The 19,195-nt window shown below is 46.1% G+C and overlaps 1 protein-coding gene across 2 annotated transcripts in view; it reads left to right on the forward strand.

The window, feature by feature from the left end:
• The window catches only part of LOC142578861 (ribosome biogenesis protein BMS1 homolog), a 195,465-nt gene that overhangs the window by 88,747 nt on the left and 87,523 nt on the right, over positions 1–19,195 (forward strand). For both annotated transcript variants that reach the window (XM_075688505.1, XM_075688515.1), the window contains 2 exons: positions 3,635–3,724; positions 7,833–8,011. In XM_075688505.1, the coding sequence (XP_075544620.1) occupies positions 3,635–3,724; positions 7,833–8,011 (269 nt within the window). The remainder of the gene's footprint in view (positions 1–3,634; positions 3,725–7,832; positions 8,012–19,195) is intronic.

The following is a 19,195-nucleotide window of genomic DNA, read 5'->3' on the forward strand; positions in this document are numbered from 1 at the left end:
ACCTTTGAGGCTGTAGCTGTACTGACATAAGTTTCTACAGCATGTGCCTCTCAGCTATTTCTTTACTTCAAGAGTCCTGCAGAGGCAGTGGTGCTTGTGTGCATCCTTTTATACCACTTCTTCATACCAAAACTTTTATGCCTTTCTTTATCATGAGTCATTGTCATTATTTTTATGCTTATATATTTTACATAGTTTTCAGCGACCTGTTTTTAGGCCTCCTTACAGCCACATCACACATAAATTTGCAACTCAAGTTGATCATTTTATATATGCAGTCGAACCCACTTACAACGATACTGGTTTTAACAAGTTATAACGGTGAGAAGCTGCTGCACTGTCAACTTTTGTATGTTTTCCATGGTGAAATAACCCGCTTACTACAATGCCCTGATGCCGCACTATCAGTTATAACAATGAAGTCTGGCTGCTGGGTGTCCGAGCCGAAAGGTAGTGAAATTCAAAATCCTTGAAAAGAAAAAAAGAAAATGAGAAATTCGAGCTGCTGCACGATGGCTCGCTGTTCCAAAAGCCACCACGAGCTCATTTTGCAACCTTCTCAGCGCGCCTCTCTCCCGTGCCCTTCCACCCCTCCGAACACGAATGGGCTGCACCCATAGCTCTACACCATGCTACCCTCCGAAAGACGAATGGACCGCACGAACTGCGATTTTCCCAGATTGCTGGCATGTTGCTCGCTGGCTCCTCATTCAGCACAGTTTTGCAAACAGCTTAATCGCCTGCATTCATCTTTGTTGGGTGCATCAAAATCGTTCCTGGCCATGTGGTTTCTCAGGCTCATTTGACTTGCCACCGAAACAAAAGATGACTGATCCGCCCACTGATCAACAGCAATGCACAACGTTGCCGGTGAAAAGAAAGCACACGGCTATAGATTTGGAAACTAAGTGCTTCTAACCAGTGAGGCGATCGTTGCAAACATGCTCGCGTCGGATAGTGACGGCGACAATGGCAGTGATGACGTGGTAGGTCAGGCTGCCTCAACGTTGTCCTCACAAGAGGCCCGGCAGATGATTTAGTTCCTCCGGGGCTTCGTTTTTGCGAGGAACCTTACGCTGCACTACACGGAGCACCTGGGTGCCTTGGAGAAGGATATCGGCAAGCTTCGTGTAAAGCACGTAAGGCTGACGGACATAGGGTTTTCTTGTGCAAGCCACTGATAAGTATGTGGCAAGATGCTTGTGGCGATCTCTTCTCAGCATTTCTTCTGGATTTCTCAAGCTGACAAGCTGCTGCGCCAACCTTTTCACATTTTTTAAAGGGGCACTAAAGGTTACTATTAAGTCAACGTGGACTGTTGAAATACCATCACAGAAACCTCGAAACGCTTGTTTCGTGCCAAGGAGAGACTTATTTTAAGAGAAAATGCGTTCTGAAGCGTCCGCGTACCTCTAGCGCAGTTCAAATCGCCCGCCCTCCGATCGAGGAGTACTGACATCATGGTCTCATAGTGACGTTGCGCCATCGGTGAGTAGAACGGCGTCCGCAGACGGCGCTACGGCTTTTCTGCGCAAAACGCGAACGCGCGGCCAGAAACAGAGCCAAGACAGAGCCGACAGCAGAGCGAAAGCGGGAGTATGGTGGCTAGCGGAAGGAGAAACGAATTACGTCCCACATTACGTCCCACGGCACACGGAGAGTCCGTTTTCGTTAAACTATAGGCTGCGGCGAGCTCGCAGCGTGGTCTGTGTGGTCTATGAGAAGCGACGAGCCTTTTCGCACTCGCAACAGGGCATAAAAATGTGCGAATCGACGCAAAACTCGGCCTAGAAACGTGCTTCGCCACAGCCAGGGCTCAATACGACCCAAGCTGGCACGACCCAGATGTCGTTTCCCGCACCGCCACCAGGCGCCGCTACTATACCTCAAACTCCAGCGCAAGACGCCCATAAGCTGGTACTTCATTCTATGACGCTAACTTCGACGCTCGTCGCAATGGACCCTGACACCGACAGATTGGCTCGCGATGGTGGGCTCAACTTCAGCGATTTGAGCACCGATGAGCGCGACCTGCTGCTGAGGGCTCGCACTGCCGGCGTCGTTGCGTACTACGACGGCGGCCTCGACACCGGCTCTCCGGAGCGGGAAAGCAACGAGGGCTTCCCACGACATCACATGGACGTGGCATTCTCGCTGCTTGTTCCAAATGAAAGTTTCGCGAGCCAGCAGAACCCTCACAGCACGACGCGATAACGAAACTACTGAAACTCCAAAGCGTGCGCGGCGCAGAGTCGAGCGCGCAGAGTCGAGCGAAAACGAAACCTTTCGAACACCCATATTACTGAAGGGTAACGTCAAAATGTTATTTTTTCTTAGAAACGAATAGACGTAGACAAGTAGCATTTTTTTCCGTCTTATAATCGAATGAAATGATATTTTTAATACGAGTAGTTGAGTATTAGTAACACAAATTATGAGGAGTCCTTTCGTCATCGGGCTAGTACCGGAATGTCGCTGGGGGGTCTCAAATCGTGTCATGCATTTACCTCAATTTCTCGGTTACTAAAGCTCTGTTCGCGATTATATTGACGCCTTAGACGTTCTAGAACATTGCTCTACCACTTTAACTTGAGTTTCTGGTAACCTTTAGTGTCCCTTTAAAAGGCCCCTTTTGGGGACACCAAAGTGATGCCTCAGCGGTGCTCGCATATCGCTTGCCACCCTAACCCCTCGTTAAAGTTGTTATAGCAGTGCCATTCTTTAACACCGACAGCCGTGGCTTGTTACACATGATCGAAGTGCTCAGAAAGTCGTTAAACGAGTGAACACAATCAGTAGGCGGGTGGAGAAAGGTGGTGGGGACGGACACTGGCCTCCCCACCATTATAGTTCTGTCACCACCTCTGCCATCCCTTTATTTTGATGTTTTCGTGCAACCCTGTTATAAGAATTATCAGTTATAACAATGGAATTTTCGTGGCACTTGAATATTGTTATAAGTGGGCTTGACTGTATTACGTACTTACATAATTCATTACCACGTGTCAAAGTACTCTTTGGCCATAGCTGGCCCTTGCACCATTAAGCGCCATACATCAATTATCAGTCTAGTTAATTGCCTGTTTGTAAAAGACTACTCTGGATTCTGAAAGAACCGTACTCAACGAGTTCTGAATTTTTTTTTCTGGGCCAGAACAGCCCCATTAGAAGAAAATGCTTTTCTTCAAGGAAAGCAAGTTTGGTCTTTGTTTTCTCAAGTACTAATTAACAGTTTTCCATCAAATGAGAGAAATCGTGTTTTGAAACAATACTTTACATGCATAAACTAATTTAGTGTTAGTCTTTAGTGTAAGTGGTCAAAATTATTTTCAGGTGGGAATAGCGTAAAGGGCAAGGGCAAATTGAAGCTGTTTCTGCCTGAAAATGAATACCCAATTAACCAATGCTTCCATGTTTGTCAAAAATAATGTAGAGCCCTCCCACTATGGTCTCTAACACAGCCTTCGAGTTCTTTCAGTACATTAAACCCAATTAATTTACTACTCAACATTCATTATTGTTCTCATATTATTAGACAGTATTTGTCATTTAGGTTAATTTTGGTCACCTGGACTTGGGAATACTCTGTATTGATGTGTCATTGAAAAGTTATTTATGGCTTTTACTTCTGCAGAGGAACTTTATGGTGATTTTGAAGATCTTGAAACAAAGGAAAAAGAAGGCCAAGAACAAGATGATAAGGCTGCAGGCGTGGAGCAGAGTGGTGAGCTTTAGATATACACATGCTTTGGCTTAAAGTTTGCTCATCTTGTTTTTTGTACCTTTACAGTGCTATAATGAACTGATTTTCTTTGGTCCATCTTGTACACTGATAATACAGCAGTTTTCTATAGAATGGGGCTAATATTGTCATCAGTGGGTGTTTGTTGCACATACAGGATACACAAGCAGCAACCTGGCAGTTGCTTGCACATTCTTCTTGTGCATACAGAGTTTGTGCACCTTTAAGATCTTTTTTTTTTTCTTTTTGGTAAACGAACCATGTAATTTCTTCCTAAAATAATTAGTACATCACTGCTTTTGCTCATTGCAGGGAACACTTCCATTCTGAATTTTTAAAATATTTTTCATTAATTTTGCTGAATTGTTGTGGGGATTTACCTGCAGTTAGAGTGTTCTAGAATCCGGTTGAGTGGGACGAGCGGCAGGGACGGCACATGCATTGCATTGAGGCATATGATGGCAAAAAATACTTTGGTGGTGCTGGAATCGAATTGGTTTGGGCTGCATCGAGGTTGCAGCGTTCGAAACTGCTGGTGATACTTTCCAGAAAGGTCATTCGTACTACTTCGCGTGTTGGTACATGCGTTCAGGCTGCTCAAACATGTTTATAATTGGATGTGGCATGTATTTATGCCATAGGAATAGATTCTTTTTTTTTCTCTTTATTTCATTTTATTTTTTTAATTCCATTCGGTCATTGTGTCTGCATTGCAGCTGTAGTGTCTGCTTTCATTCTGCTTTGTACGTTATTGTACGGTTCTCTTTGTAGAACAAATATTTTTCTTGTTCCTCAAGCAGCATGTATCTCTTGTGTGTATTTTTGCTCATAATTTTCCATCAGTAGGTCTTGCGAAACGCAGACGCCCAAACATATGTAACCTTCCTGCTTGCCACTTCAAACAAGTGAAACATATATGCCCCATCCGGCGCTCTGCACTCAGATTTTTGTGAAGTATACTTATAGCAAAGAAAAAAAAACTGCAGCGCAACATTCCATTCATGTTTCCGTCTTCCTCACATCGCAGAATACGGAGTAATTGGTACGCGTTCTTTTATTGCAGTTGGACCTTGGGCACGAAAAACAGTTTTAGGTAGCCATTACATATGCTAATGTTTGGCCCGTATGCCATATTAAATTTTTTGCCCAGTCCAATTAGTGCCTGATTAGTGGCTACATAGTGGATATGGCGTTGCGCTGCTAAACTTGAGCTCGCGGGTTCAAACCAGGTCACGGAAGTCGATGGGAATGAAATGAAAAAACACTCGTGTACTTCTGTTTAGGTGCACGTTAAGGAATCCCAGGTGGTGAGGACTGAACAGGTTGCCTCTTAATCATATCGCCAGACGTAGAACGCCAGAATTTGTTTAATTAAAAAAAAGGCAGCTGCTTCCTTCAGCATTTTCTAGGGGTGTAAACAAGCTAAATTATTCTCGTCTGATTTCCGAGAAAAACATGTTACGCTTATCTTATATTTCATAACTAAATGTAGTGCCATTTCCAGCTTTATGTCCGCTCAACTAAGCAGCTTCTGTATTATAAACGACTTCTTTTAGTTACCCGGTACACCATCATAAGGACAATAATGAAGCGATTAAGGGAATGGCATGCCTCACATACATATAGAGATGTTTGTAGATCTGCTGTGTTCATTGAAGAAGATAAGTATGGTACTACATTGGGCACCCAATTTTAATTAATTGCAGACATGGTAAGGCTGTAAAAAAAAAATGTTTTCCTTGTCTGAATTGAGTTAGCAGATTTACAGGCTGCCAAAAAACGGGGCGTTTATATTGAATGAGAGCTAGGAGCTTGTTAAGTAGAACCGATTAGCACCACTGCATTAATTCTCTCCGGAATCGGTGCACCTCTCCAGTAGCACAATAATTCGGAATCACTTGCATCAGCCCCTCACCTTTAAGACTTCAAAAGTGCTGTTATGCGTTACATTCACACGGAGAGGGCTATTCGATAATTTTTAATAGTGAATTCTTAAGTCAAATACGATCTGAATAGCAAATACCATTCGATTAGACTATGTATTTCTGCTTCATTTTGCCTGCTGGCAAGTTGAAGGAGATTGCCAGACAAGCCACGGAGATTACACTGGTAAAGACTTCCCGGTCTCCCCAATTCTAAGGACATAGGCAATATCTTTTCCCTAATGCTGTTGCTCATATTAATGTCCAATAATTGTCTTGGTTCCTTTTCTCCGAAAGTCGACTGCTTCACCTGGGGCTGGTGCTGCTCTTAAAAGATGGGTGTGATTTCCAAAACATGCTTATTCCGGTCACGAGTTTTCACTGTTTCAATCTGTGCATTTAGAATATTTGATCATTCTTCTTTTACATATATGTCGTGGATATATATATGCCTATGTGCCATTAAATTTACCAAAAAACTAGTGCATTGGTCATCTGCATCTCTTTGCGCCACACAGTTAGTAAACCTGGTTGATTTCACTACAATATTGTTTTCTTTGATCATTGTTCCTGATCAATATTCTACCAGCAAGAAGTGTGCTTAGAATGACACAATATCAATAAAATTTTGTTACGTAGCTGCATGTTGCAGATAAGTGGTTTCCGTAGCAAAAATTGTGTTACTTTTAGAAAACAATGTTAAAAACAGCAGTTCACATGTTTAAAACTACATTTGGTACCAGCCAGCAAGGGCAGTGGGCGTACCAAAGCAAGTAAAACCATAAAAAATTTTACTGTACAGACTTTCTGTGAGAAAAACTGGCTGTCCGTCGGCGTCCGCGCAACGAACATGCGCGTGCTAGCAGGCGACGCACTTGACAACAGCAAAATTGAAGGTGCCGTGTTGTATAAACCATGCCTCAAATATGTGTACGTGGCAAAAAGGCGTGAGTATAAATTTCCAGTTGAAATAATGCACCATTATTAGAGAGTAAGTGCGCAATCAGTCTCACCACTCACTGCAAAATTACGTTGAATCTGCTGCGAAGCGCGTCTCCACCCCAATCCATTTCGCTCACAATGCCCTCGCACAATTTTTCCACACGCAGCGCCTCAGCGGGAGAGCACTGTTTGGTCCACTCGACCATTTTCTAGTGCACTCTACTTGCAATTTAATTTCGGTGTTCCTTTGTTTAGCCTATTCAGAACTGTCAACAAGTATCACTTCAGTAAATGTAGTGGTGAACTGTTTAGCCACCTGTGACCAATAATGAAAAGTTTTTCCATGTTTTACTAACATATAAAAAAAAGTGCTGGCAAACAAACGGCTAGAAGATTATGTGCTGCTTTTGTGAGAAAGTTGCACTTCTTTGAGGCTGTTGCAGCTTCTTAGAAAGAAAGATGCGTGAGATATTGGGCAGTAAAAGTGGCATCATAATCTTTCATTTACTATGGAATGTGGTACACATGTTTGACGTAGTAGTTCTGCGGAAACCCGCAAGGTGGAGAGAAGTAACGAATAAAGGGAAAATCAGATGGCAGAGCGGCTGCCCCGGAAAGGCGGTGGTCCCGGGTTCGAGTCCCGGACCAGGACGAATTTTTCTTCAACTATGAGGCCTTTCTTTCGAGGAACCCGTATGGGTTTCCTTTGTAGCAATTGCTACGAACGGGTGGATGTCTGATTTTCCCTTTATTCGTTACTTCTCTCCACCTTGCGGGTTTCTGCAGAACTACTACGTCAAACTCTTGACTGTGCTTCGTGTTGTCGACAAATTCGACTTCGCCCTGCCATCTGCTAGCCGCCTGGTTAGCTCAGATGGCAGAGCGGCTGCCCCGGAAAGGCGGTGGTCCCGGGTTCGAGTCCCGGACCAGGACGAATTTTTCTTCAACTTGAGGCCTTTCTTTCGAGGAACCCGTATGGGTTTCCTTTGTAGCAATTGCTACGATTGGGTGGATGTCTGATTTTCTCTTTATTGGTACACATGTAATAAATTTAACTAAGCTACAGTGCTAATGTTGTTTTAACTCTTTACACTTTGTATAGCAGAGTGGACAGAAAGTGAGAAAGGCATAAAGGAGAGATGCCTCGACCTGCAGCAGAGTGGACAATGAAATCAAATTGTTATCTCTATTATATATATATTTTTTTTTCATTATGTACTGTGCAGGAAAGGAGTCTAGCGGCAGAAGTAAGAAGCTCAGCCGGGAAGAGCGGGATGCACATTTAGAGGCCAAGCGGCAGGAACGCAAGCGAAAACTGAAAGAAGCTTTTGACAGTGAATATGACCATGAAGATGAAAAGACCCATTTTGATGAGCTCAAGAAAGAACTCAGTGAACAGACACAGGTATGTTAAGTTGAAGGACGGCCCTCAGTCATGGCCTTGGCTACCAGTTTTGGTTCAGTGGAACTTTTTTACCCCGTAGTCATCACCTTGTTGTTGTTGCTGTGTAGCACAATTATACACTCTAACCTCGTTATAACGAAGTTGATGGGGAAGCTAAAATTACTTAGATATGTCCATTACTTCATTATATTCATTATTGGCATTTACTGCAATATATGTCCAATTGGGTGCACAACTACTGGAACTGCTACATGGCCAGGCATGCAATGAAATTTGAATAAAACAACAAAAAAATCTTCGGCAAGTGCAGCACACAGATTAACAGCTGACGTGACAGCCTTTAATAGCTGCCTCCTTCTCCATTGTGATGGTCTTTCATGTTCGCTTTCCGCTTGGCACATTGCGATTGAACTGCACATGGCACACAACACTGTGCTCCACCGTGTGATCGAGGAGGCAAGAAAACTTCGCCACACTGCCTTGGCTCAGCCGGCTCGTGGCCTCCGAGATTGCACCGGTGGCAATGCAATCTCGGAGGCCACACCCAACTGCCAGCCTGCGTGGCGGGCTGCAGGGAGAGGGCGTAGGGAATGCACGGCCTAGGCGTGACCCCCGAGATTTTGCCGGGGATATCTCTGAGACCAGGCCCAGATGCGGCAGCCTGTATGAAACGCCATAGAGAAAGAGAAAACTGAATGCATTAATCTTTTGTACCACTGCGCTTGACCTCCAAGATTGTGCCGGAGAGATCACGGGTGTCCACGCCCAGCTGCCCCTGCCTGTGTGGCGCACAGAAGTGAACGCACTAATCTTTCGCGCCGCTGTGTGTAGCTGCACAGCATGGCACGGCTCGCACAGCCAGGCACATGCAAGAATGAGAGGTCAGTGGAGAAGTGCAATAGTAAGTTGCCATTTGTGCACTATTGCACATCTATGTGTGGCGGGGAAAAACACCAGTGTTGCTCTACAACATATTCAGCGCAGGAAGGCAGTTTTGAACTGCTACAGCGAACAAGTACCGAACCCCGCAGAAAGCGATGTACAGTGAAACCTCGATAAACCGTAGTTGGCCAGAGCTCGGAGAAAGTATGTACTTAACGATAGTACTGCTTAATCGAAATAGCATCACTTACCTGTCAAAAACAGAACTCAGAGAGAATGCAATGTAAGGGGAAAAAACATGCTGTATTTATTCACTACGTGTGACAAAAGTGTTATTTTTGTTTGACGCTGCAGCGGCCTAGCAGCGACGACAGCGGCCTCAAACTTACTGAAGCTGTGAGCCAGCTTTTCAGCCAGCCCCCTCTTCTCAGCAAACACTCGCATGGCAGATTCCTCGTTGGCATTGAATATTCTCCATGCACGCGGGTGGTAGCGCTGCAGAATTCCTGTGGCGCCTTCTACATTGCAAGATGCTGTTCTCGTCGTGACGATTGCATTCATGAGGCTGAAGTATCGCGCAGCTTCTGCTACTATCGGGCCTGAGTCGCCCGTGCTGTTGCTTTCCGTGTCGTCCTCATCACTGTCAGTAGTCGACTCTTTGGCAACAGCAGAGGCAACGATGGCGAAAAGTCGAACCTTGTAGCCGACATCTCTTCGCGGTCACAGCAGCGCTGCTGAGCAACTTCGCATTCCCGATGCCACACACTGTAGTCAACTGTAGATCCCTGTAGCGTGCCAGCGCTGACTTTATGTCACGATTGATAGCACGAACGATGTCTAATTTTTCTTCCATGCTGAGCACCCAGCGTCTTTTTTTATTCGAGCTACGACATGATGCGAGCCCTTACTTGCACGACGTCACAACCCCACAACACTCTCTGGCACGGCGCCGAAATGATGTTGATGTGGCTTCACGCGTAAACGCACAGGGCGCTTGGAGGCCGTTGTTCTGATCTCTGGGGCTTGTTGTTCTGCCAGGCTGCCCACACACATGGAGACCACACACCACGTTTGTGCAATGAAAAGTGAAAACACTACGTGTTGACCAATGCGTACGCAATAAGCTGGTACAGTTTATGCGGATACAAAACTTTTCAGGCGGGAGAATCAAAGTGAAGAAGGCACTAATTGGCATTGTGGTCATAGTCGTGTCTGTGGCTTGCTTTTCTGCCTGCCTTGGGTTTCGATGTGTGTGATGGGCCTAAGTCGATTTATATAGACAGTTTTAGTTTAGCGTCCGCAACTACAGCGTACGCTATACGCTATAATATAGCGTACGCTAAGCAACGCACGTTTTCTACAATTTTAGTTGGCCGGCGATATCTTCGGATCTCAGAGGCCATATGCCGTCGTTGCGGCTATTTCGCGCCTTTAGCGACAGGTGGCGCTGACATCTCGAACGCTTCTTTCGTTAGGCTTCGACTCGTTCGAAACGAGAAGCGATCTCGAAAACACCGCGAGGTTATCCATAATACTCTGTCGTCGAAGCGGCCTGAGACTAAGCGAAAGGCATTTACACAGTCATTTGCTACGAACGAAGTGCATTTTACAAAAGCAACGCCAAATTCAATTCGAAGTGGGCAGCCGGGACCGCCGCCATGTTTCCCGCAAGCTCCGCAAACCCCGCAAAAACGCTAACGCTAACTCGTTTGCGTTGCGTACGCCCGCTATACCCGCTATTTCGTTTAGCGTTCAGCGCATGCGCAGTGACGACCCGCTATTTTTTAGCGTACGCAATGGAATAGCGTACGCTATACTAAAACTGTCTTATGCCTGCTGCAGGGCATTGAGTTTATGTGCTCACAAAACAGGAACGCTGATCTGACACCGATAAACTTTAACACGCCGATGAGCAGGATGGTCGAGGAAAGAGACGTACACTGCGTGCTTGTCAAAACAGTTGCGCACTTCAACATGACGTTTGCAGTAACGGCAGACGGTCGGAAGTGGCTGCGAGGGAAGAGCTGGGGTGCAATCAGAGATCGCTGTTCGGAGTGCGTGTTCAGTTTTGCCACAGGCGATTGGCCTAGCCCACACCGACTTCACACAGCTGACGCGTTGGTTCTTTATTCTGTGATGGAACCACTATGATGAAGCGGCCAACGACCTGAATGGCAGGTCTGGTGGTTCCGATGCAGAGTGAAGTTACGGTTTTCAAATAGTATACATGTATTTTTACTGCAAAGATACATTATCTTATGCATGTTCGAAATCATTACTGTCTTACTTTTCAATTTTTGCTATTTCGAAAATGTCTCCATGAAATTTACCCCGCATAATCAACGCAGCCCCCAACTTTGCTTTGGTATATTGGGAAAAAAAGTGCATCCATTTTGCAGTCACTGTGTTTCAAAATGCCAGCTGCACTCAGATAAAAGTGGAGCAAAAGTACAGTAAATTTTCAAGCCCACGGGCATAGTACAGTAAATCCTCGTTAATTTGACCCTCGTTAATTAGGAAAATCAGATGATTCAGACTCGTCCTTTGGTCCCAGCAGGTGAATGTATTATTTAATGCAGTGAAACTCTTGTTAGTTCGGATGTATTTGGCCACACATCAATTAATTAGAACAACCCTTGGAGCTCGGCACCACACAACTGTGCGACGCACAAGAGCAAGAATGGCATTAGCATCCACCAACATGAAGCAGCAGAGTTCACATCGCCATAGTCATCAGTGGAAATTGTATGTTAATGGCAGCAATGCCAGAACGCCTTGTGCCTGTTTGTGCCTTTACAGCCTTCATTCTTGCATTCACCGCTGCGCATAGCACTGCGTTGGCGGCATGCCTTTATGACTGCGTAGTTGCCATCCATGATCGTGTCGATTGCAGCCGTGGCTTTGTCCGCAGCAGTTGCAGCAAACAGTATGGTAGTTTCGTTTTTGCTCGGTACGCTCGTTGGCCACGCGCCTTCAGAACTGCAAGGTCACTGTCCATGATCACGTCAACAGCGGCCGTGGTTTCACCCGTAGCGGTTGCGGCAAACAGTAGTTCCGTTTTTACTCACTGCAAAGCTGTCCAGTATAAATAGCACCGTCTACATCGCGATGGGCGGCGACCTGGCAACACTGGCGAAAAAAATAATCTGCGTGTGCGTGCGGTAGTGAAAAGTGCATCTCAGATGAAAATGCGTGCCGCAGCCATGCTGTGAAGGAAATTGCGAGGTGTTTGCTGCTGTGAGTGCTAATCAGTCTCGAGATGACGAGAATTCCAGCTTCCGCACTGCTTTTGTGCAAAATATAATCAGTACTTGCTGATCTATTCAGTAAATAAGAACATAATGACATAGTAAGCAATTGTTTATTGTTTTCTTGATACGGCGTGATAATTCGACATTCTGGTAATTTGGAGACCTTTTTTCGGTCCCGTGAAATCTGAATTAATGAGATTTTACTGTATAAACATGAGAACTTGCATAGTGGAGCAGGCTACATTGCCTAGGTAGCCATATTTTATGAGCTATACAGCTATCATTCGTGCTCTTTGAAACGCTCTGTGCATGCGAAAAAACTGCTTGTTTTGTTTGCTTCTAGTGCTTCATTTGTGTTTTTATAAACAGCGCTTCATAATGTACTACCGTATTTACACGATTGTAAGTCGACTCGAATGTAAGTCGACCCCCCCATATCGCTTGACCGGAAAAAAAAAAAAAACCCGAGGGCGCATTCGATAACGAAAATTTATTAGTAGCTGACATGGTCATTGGACTACTCGTCTTCACTAGTGCTGCCATCGTCATCGTTGCTGCGGTTCCACAGCGCGTCGTGATCCAGCGAAATTTCAAATTTGGCAAATGACCGCACCAGGACATCTTGCAGAACAGCAGCCCACGCCAAATGCACCCAACCACACGCAGCCGTCAGGGAGGCTCTTTTGACAGGTCCGGTTGGCGTAATTTCGCAGTCTTCTGCCGCCAGCCACTCGTTGTACTCACGGCGGAGCAGAACCTTAAAATTAAGGCGGAGGTCCGGGCTTATTTCATGACCGCGTCGCACTTCACTGGCAGGGACCGATCATGCATTTCAGCGACGTACGCCGCAAGCTTAGCCTACAGCTCCGGAAAGCGTCCATACTTCGGCACGTGAGAAATTTCTCACTTGCCGTCACACAGGTGAAAATTTTGCTTCACTGCAGTCGCCACTCTCGCACCACCCGTTTAGAAATATTGAAATTGCGGCCCGCTGCGCAGTGATTTGTTTCTTCGGCGTAAAGGATGGCAGCCCTCTTGAACGCTGCTGTGAACGAGTGCCGAAAGATTAATGGGCCTGCAGCACTCATGACGACTGGGGAAGCGTAGAAGTAGCACGTAGCCGAAGTGGAGCGCGTCAAGAAGTTTGTCAAACCAATACCAATGCCTTTAAACAGAGAAAGAGAAACCCGCGAGCGGTGTCTGCTCTTCCGTGAACTGCCGATACTCCCCGCAAGCGCCACCCATCTGAGGGTGCCGCCGCAAATGGGAACAGCGGCGCTTTTATCAACTATCGACACCCCCCCATGAGTGTTGCATGCACTGTAAGACTCTCAAAAATGTTGAAAAACCCTTCCGAAAAGCGAACAAACACGCGGGATAGCGAAAAGGTACGGGTAGGGCCATAGAGCAAACATAAAATTGTAACTACGTTGTAGCTCTCGTTGGTATGGCTTTTTTTTGGCGGGGCCATGTTTTGGTTTCGATTGTAAGTCGACCCCCCAACTTCAGACTTTCAAATTTTAAAAAAGGGGTCGACTTACAATCGTGTAAATACGGTAGGTGGTGACAGAAACGTGCTAACTTTAAGGATACTGGAATGTGAACATGGTTTTATAATAATTGTTGTAATGGGTATTCATTATTCAAAAACTATTCTAAATGTATTCAATATTTGATTTGATTCGGTCTCAAAAATCACTGTTCGCACATCTGTATAACTTTCACAGGTCACTGAATAATACACTCCACACCCGTTGCAACTGCTTCACATACAACATTCTTTGAGATATAACAGACCATTCTTGTCACTTACTTTAGTATGCCCATATCAATCCAGCAAAAAACTCTGCTTTTAACGGTCTCGGTTATAATGAATTATCAGGTACAGTGGGTGATTTTTTCTGCATGATGCATGTACAGTTGAACCCTGCAGTAACAAAATCAGCAGTGAAAGTGAACAAATTTCTTTCCCTGAGCATTTCATTGTTGCAAAATGAGACGGCACAGACAGGTAATGCACTGAAAAATGAAAGTTTACTGTAAAAGTTTCGTTAGCCTACTTTAGAGAGCCTTGCTCAAGGCTATCCAAAAGAGCATTGTCGACAGCACGAAGTGCACCCCATGCGCTGGTCAGCGATGACGTCACTGGCATGGAACAGTATTCTCGAGCACTTCCACGAGACTTGGCACTGAATGTGTAGGCGTCTACGAGCAACAGTGTTCCTGCAGTGCTAAGCACGCTGTTTTGGCACAAGGAGTGCTGCTGCCCATGTACGTGGAAAACTGTCACCCCTTGCAACGCCTACATGTTCAGTGCCAAGTCACACGAACTCTCTATCGAGAATACGCCAGTCTTCTGGCAAATCGCTTGGTGATGCCAAACACAGTAAAACCTTACTCATACGTTTTGGAAAAAAACCACTAGAAGAAAACGTACTAACTGGGAAAACATACGATCTGATGTATTAAAAGAAGCTGGTGGTGCTCCGGCAGCCTGATATGCGTTTTGTTGTTTTCTTGTTGCGGTGTGTTCTAAGAGGGCGACGGGAAACCAAAACTATATTGAGCTGGCTGGCAACGCTGGTGTCCGCCGAAGAGAAATGGGATAGCTACATGGCGCCGCCTGCAGCAGGGAACGGCGGTGCGCTTAGATTACCGTATTTACTCGCATAATGATTGCACTCGCGTAATGAACGCACCCCTGAATTTTGTCATCAAAATTAGATTTTTAAAAATTTCCAGTGTAATGATCGCACCCCGAACTTGTCGCAGAGATATGTCGTGTGTCAAGTCTAGCTAATAATGATCGCGCTTACCATCTGTCGAATGCTACACGAACGACTCTTCAAGACAAACCAAGCGGTCTGCACGCACCGAACATTCTTAAGCAGATGCCCTATTTCATTCCTTTCATCACTTTCCGCACTTCCATGACAAAAAAAGACTACCACCACACTTGCCTTTATTATGTGCAGGCTTTATAATGGTTGTGGTCAACAACAACAAAAAAGGCGCCTTTCGATTCGTCTCGTCTACACTCGTGGGCACGCAACAAACCGCGAGCGGCAACGATAGCAGCCACGTTTACACTGATACGTTAGAAGTGTACCCTATTCATACGCCGACGCTTGTAACACAGCTAAGATATTAGCCCACCCTTAGCGGAAACGTGCCGCATTAGGATAGTAGTGAAGACAAATTCCACAGTTTCCGCAGCATGCCCGCCATGTGTTTCTATGTCACTGGCAGCTAAGCTCTCCCATCTGTTTCTGTCCCCTCAGAGTGGACATGGCTACGTTATTGCCGCAGACTTGCTGATATTAACGATATTATTCATTACAGATACGGAAGAAGCTGTTTCAATGCACGCATGTACTCACGAGAAGAAAAAATCACGTTCGGCGCGTTCGGCTTGCTCCGCCGGCCGGCTTATTTTTATTTTTTTTTTCTTTGTGTCCCGCACTACATACAGCGGCAGCCGCCTATTTGTTGACCTGTTGTCGTCCCGCAACAAACGCAAAATAAAAAAAATAGCTGGTGAATGTATCACCCATGTCCTGTGCGCGTGTACGCAAATGCTGCTCGGCTCGTAGTTTCCTGACGGCGGGTCGGTCAAATACTTCCGTAATCGACGTCTTGAACGCCGACCACGTTCGGATATCCTTCTCATGATTTCTGAACCAGAGACTGGCCACGCCCGCGAGGTAGAATGATACGTAAGCCAGTTTGTCCGAGTCATTCCATTTGTTATGAACGCTCACCCGTTCGTAGGACGACAGCCACTCTTCAACGTCGTTGTCGTCGGTTCCGCTGAAGGTAGGAGGCTCCCGCTGGCGAACGGTGCCAGCGCAAGGGGCGGGTGGCGATGGAAGAGTCTGCTGGTCAGCGTCCGGCATGGCGGAGGGTAGCATCCGAGAACGGAGTTCCAGGATGGTAGAATGGGAACGGCTCCACCACTTATAAAGGAGATTTATTGGGGTTCATAGCGACCGCCGGTCCTGGGATGCACCGAGCAGTTCCCGAGCTCGAGCCTCTGCTGTGCGCTTGATGCTGCCGATGCTGCTGACTCTGTGCGCACGTTCGTCGTCTTCCTTACAGTATATATATATATTTTTTTGCAGCAAATTTAACCCGCGCAATGATCGCACCCTGAATTAGCGTCAAATTTTTTTTTTTTTACAAAAAAGTGCGATCATTATGCGAGTAAATACGGTAACGCCGCCTACTAAAATCATGCAATGCGCTACCAATGGCACTACCCACCATGCACTGTAAAACAAATAGGTAAAGATGCTTATCGCAATAGGTTTGGCAGCGACAGCTATGAATGCTGTGTGCGACGGCCCAGGTAGAGATTTGCTTGTACCAGAATAAGAAACTGTGTGCGCTGTCGTTTCACATGAGACAGGCAACTATATACTGTTTTCAATCGTTTGTGCCTTGCACCTTGTCTTGTTCACATGGGATCCAGCAGCCGGACAACGTATACGATCACAGTCGGCAGCAGGGAAGGGTATCGTCTATTAAAAGCATGCGCTATGCTTCCAACGGCACCACGCGCATTGAAACAGATAGGCAAAGATGCTTTTCACAATGGGATTGGTGGTGATAGCTGTGAACGCCGCGTGCAACGACCTGGGAGATCTGCTGGTACCAAAATGAGACACTGAGTGCGTGCTGGCTTTTCACGTGAGACAGACAAGCGAGTATTGCGTTGAAGCTGTCACGGTGGGCTGCCTTGCACATTTTCTTGTTTACATTAGGTCTAGTGGTTGGAAAACGTATCATACGATCGCAGTTTGGTGATGTACTGAACGTTGGCTAAAAAATTGTGTTTTCCGGGAACGTATGCACCTCTAAAAAATAAGCGTAACTTTATTTAGTCCCCCCCCCCCCTTCTTTTTTTCCTTTCGATTCAGAGCATTGGTGACGAGAAAATGTACATAACAGGAACGTATCAATGAGGTTCTGCTGTACACATGGGATACCTGCTGGGCAGTACAAAAACCAGCAGGCTTGAATCAGGGTCTGTTTTGGAGAATCAGTTTCAGTGACACAAGATGGCCTCAGGGCCTCAATTTTGTAGAAATGCCTTTTGCTTGATTCTATGCCACTCTTGTCCACCGTTCGGCCAAAGTGTGCGAAAGTCACGGCCCAGTTCTCAGTCAAGGCTGGAGGTGTGGCAGTCCATGCAGTGGCCACCATCTAAGGCACCACAAACAAGTTGCACCTTGGTAGGATGTGGACTTGTTTTGACTGCACACCACATGTCAAGTTAAGCACACATTGAGCTGCAGAATATGCATGCACTACTAATGGCACGCAAATTTTCGTTGCATGCATGTAGTAAAGTCACATGTCTTCAAATGTCAGTACAGGTCGATGGCGATGCAGCCATGCCATTTGAAACATGCAGTCAAAAACAAGATGGCTGCCACGATGTGTTTCGGGCACCTGCAATCGCTTGCAGCGGTTTCCTGTTTCCACACAGGTCGGCTGCGGCTGTGTTTTACGCTGTGGACAAAATATGCATTAGAGCACTTTTTGGGTTGCCATTACATGGGTAGGTGGTATAGGGACTGGCATTTCTAGAAATTTACTTAATACATGATTGCAGTTCAGTGAGGTTTAGTAATCCTATTCATTTTAATGATTAAATAGTGATCTATGGGCATTCATCAAGCATTCGAAAATATTTCTTTTGCGGCAAAAATTTGTTGTCTCGGCTTTTCATTATTGCGAGGTTTAGCGGTGTAGTACAATGTACTGCTGCAGCGATGCGTGTGTGCGGCAGTGCACTGGGTGCAACTTTATTTAGCCACTTACGAAAACTGCGAAAATACTTTTTCTTAAAGGGGCCCTGCAACACTTTTTATTAGAGTGTTTTAGTTGAGCGTCATTAAGGTACGCCTTGCTCCGAATTACCCCGCTAAGCCACAGTGGAGCGGCAGGTGATTTTCACGTTTTAGTTATACGTGTAGCGTAGTGAAGTGGACCTTTCATAGTTGCAACTCCCTCTGGCCAAGTTCAAGGTAATGAAAGAAAATAGAAACACCAATTGATCACTTTTATAAAGTCAAAACGAATGTACAGTCAAACCCACTTACAACAATATTCAAGTGCCACGAAAAGCTGATGTGAGAAAGCTATATTAGGTGGGGAGGCCAGTGCCTCTCCCCACCACCTTCCTCCACCCGGCTGCTGATTGTGTTTACTCGTTTAACTGCTTCCTGGGGGCTCCGATCGTGTGTTAACAAGCTGTGGCTCTCAGCGTTAAGGAATGGCACTGCTATAACAACTGCCAAGAGGTGTCGTGGGCGGCAAGCAATATGCGACCTCCACCGAGGCATCGCTTTCGTGGCCCCAAAGGGGCCCTTTAAAAATTTGTGAAGGTTGCCGTGGCAGGCTGTCAGCTTGAGAATCCAGAAGAAACGCTGAGGAGAGATTGCCACAAGCATCTCACCATGTACTTTTCACTGGCTTGCACAACAAAAGCCTATGTCCGTCAGCCATGCATGCTTTACTCGAAGCTTGCTGACATCCTTCTCCAAGGCATCCAAGTGCTCCACGTAGTGCACTGAAAGGTTCCTCCAAAAACGAAGCCCCGGAGGGGCTGAATCATCTGCCGGACCTTCTGTGAGGACACCGTTGAGGCAGCCTACCCTACCGCATCATCACTGCCGTCATTGCCATTGCTATGTGATGCAAGCACGTTCACGACGATCGTCTCATCGGTGAGAAGCACTTAGTTTCCAAATCTATAGCCGTGCGCTTTCTTTTCACCGGCAACGTTGTGCATTGCCGATGATCAGCAGGCGGATCGGCCATCTTCCATTTCAGCGGCGAGTCAAGCGAAGCTGAGACACCGCTTGGCCAGGGACCACTTTGACGCAAACAACAAAGACGAACGCGAGTGATTGAGCTGTTTGCAGAACTGCACGGAATGAAGAGCCAGCGAACAACATGAGAGCAACCTTCTTGCAGCGCAGTTGGCGCGGCCCATTCGTGTTTCGGAAGGTGGAGCGGCGTAGAGCTATGGGCGCAGCCCATT

This window comes from Dermacentor variabilis, chromosome 1 (assembly GCF_050947875.1).
Source record: "Dermacentor variabilis isolate Ectoservices chromosome 1, ASM5094787v1, whole genome shotgun sequence".
NCBI lineage: Eukaryota > Metazoa > Arthropoda > Arachnida > Ixodida > Ixodidae > Dermacentor > Dermacentor variabilis.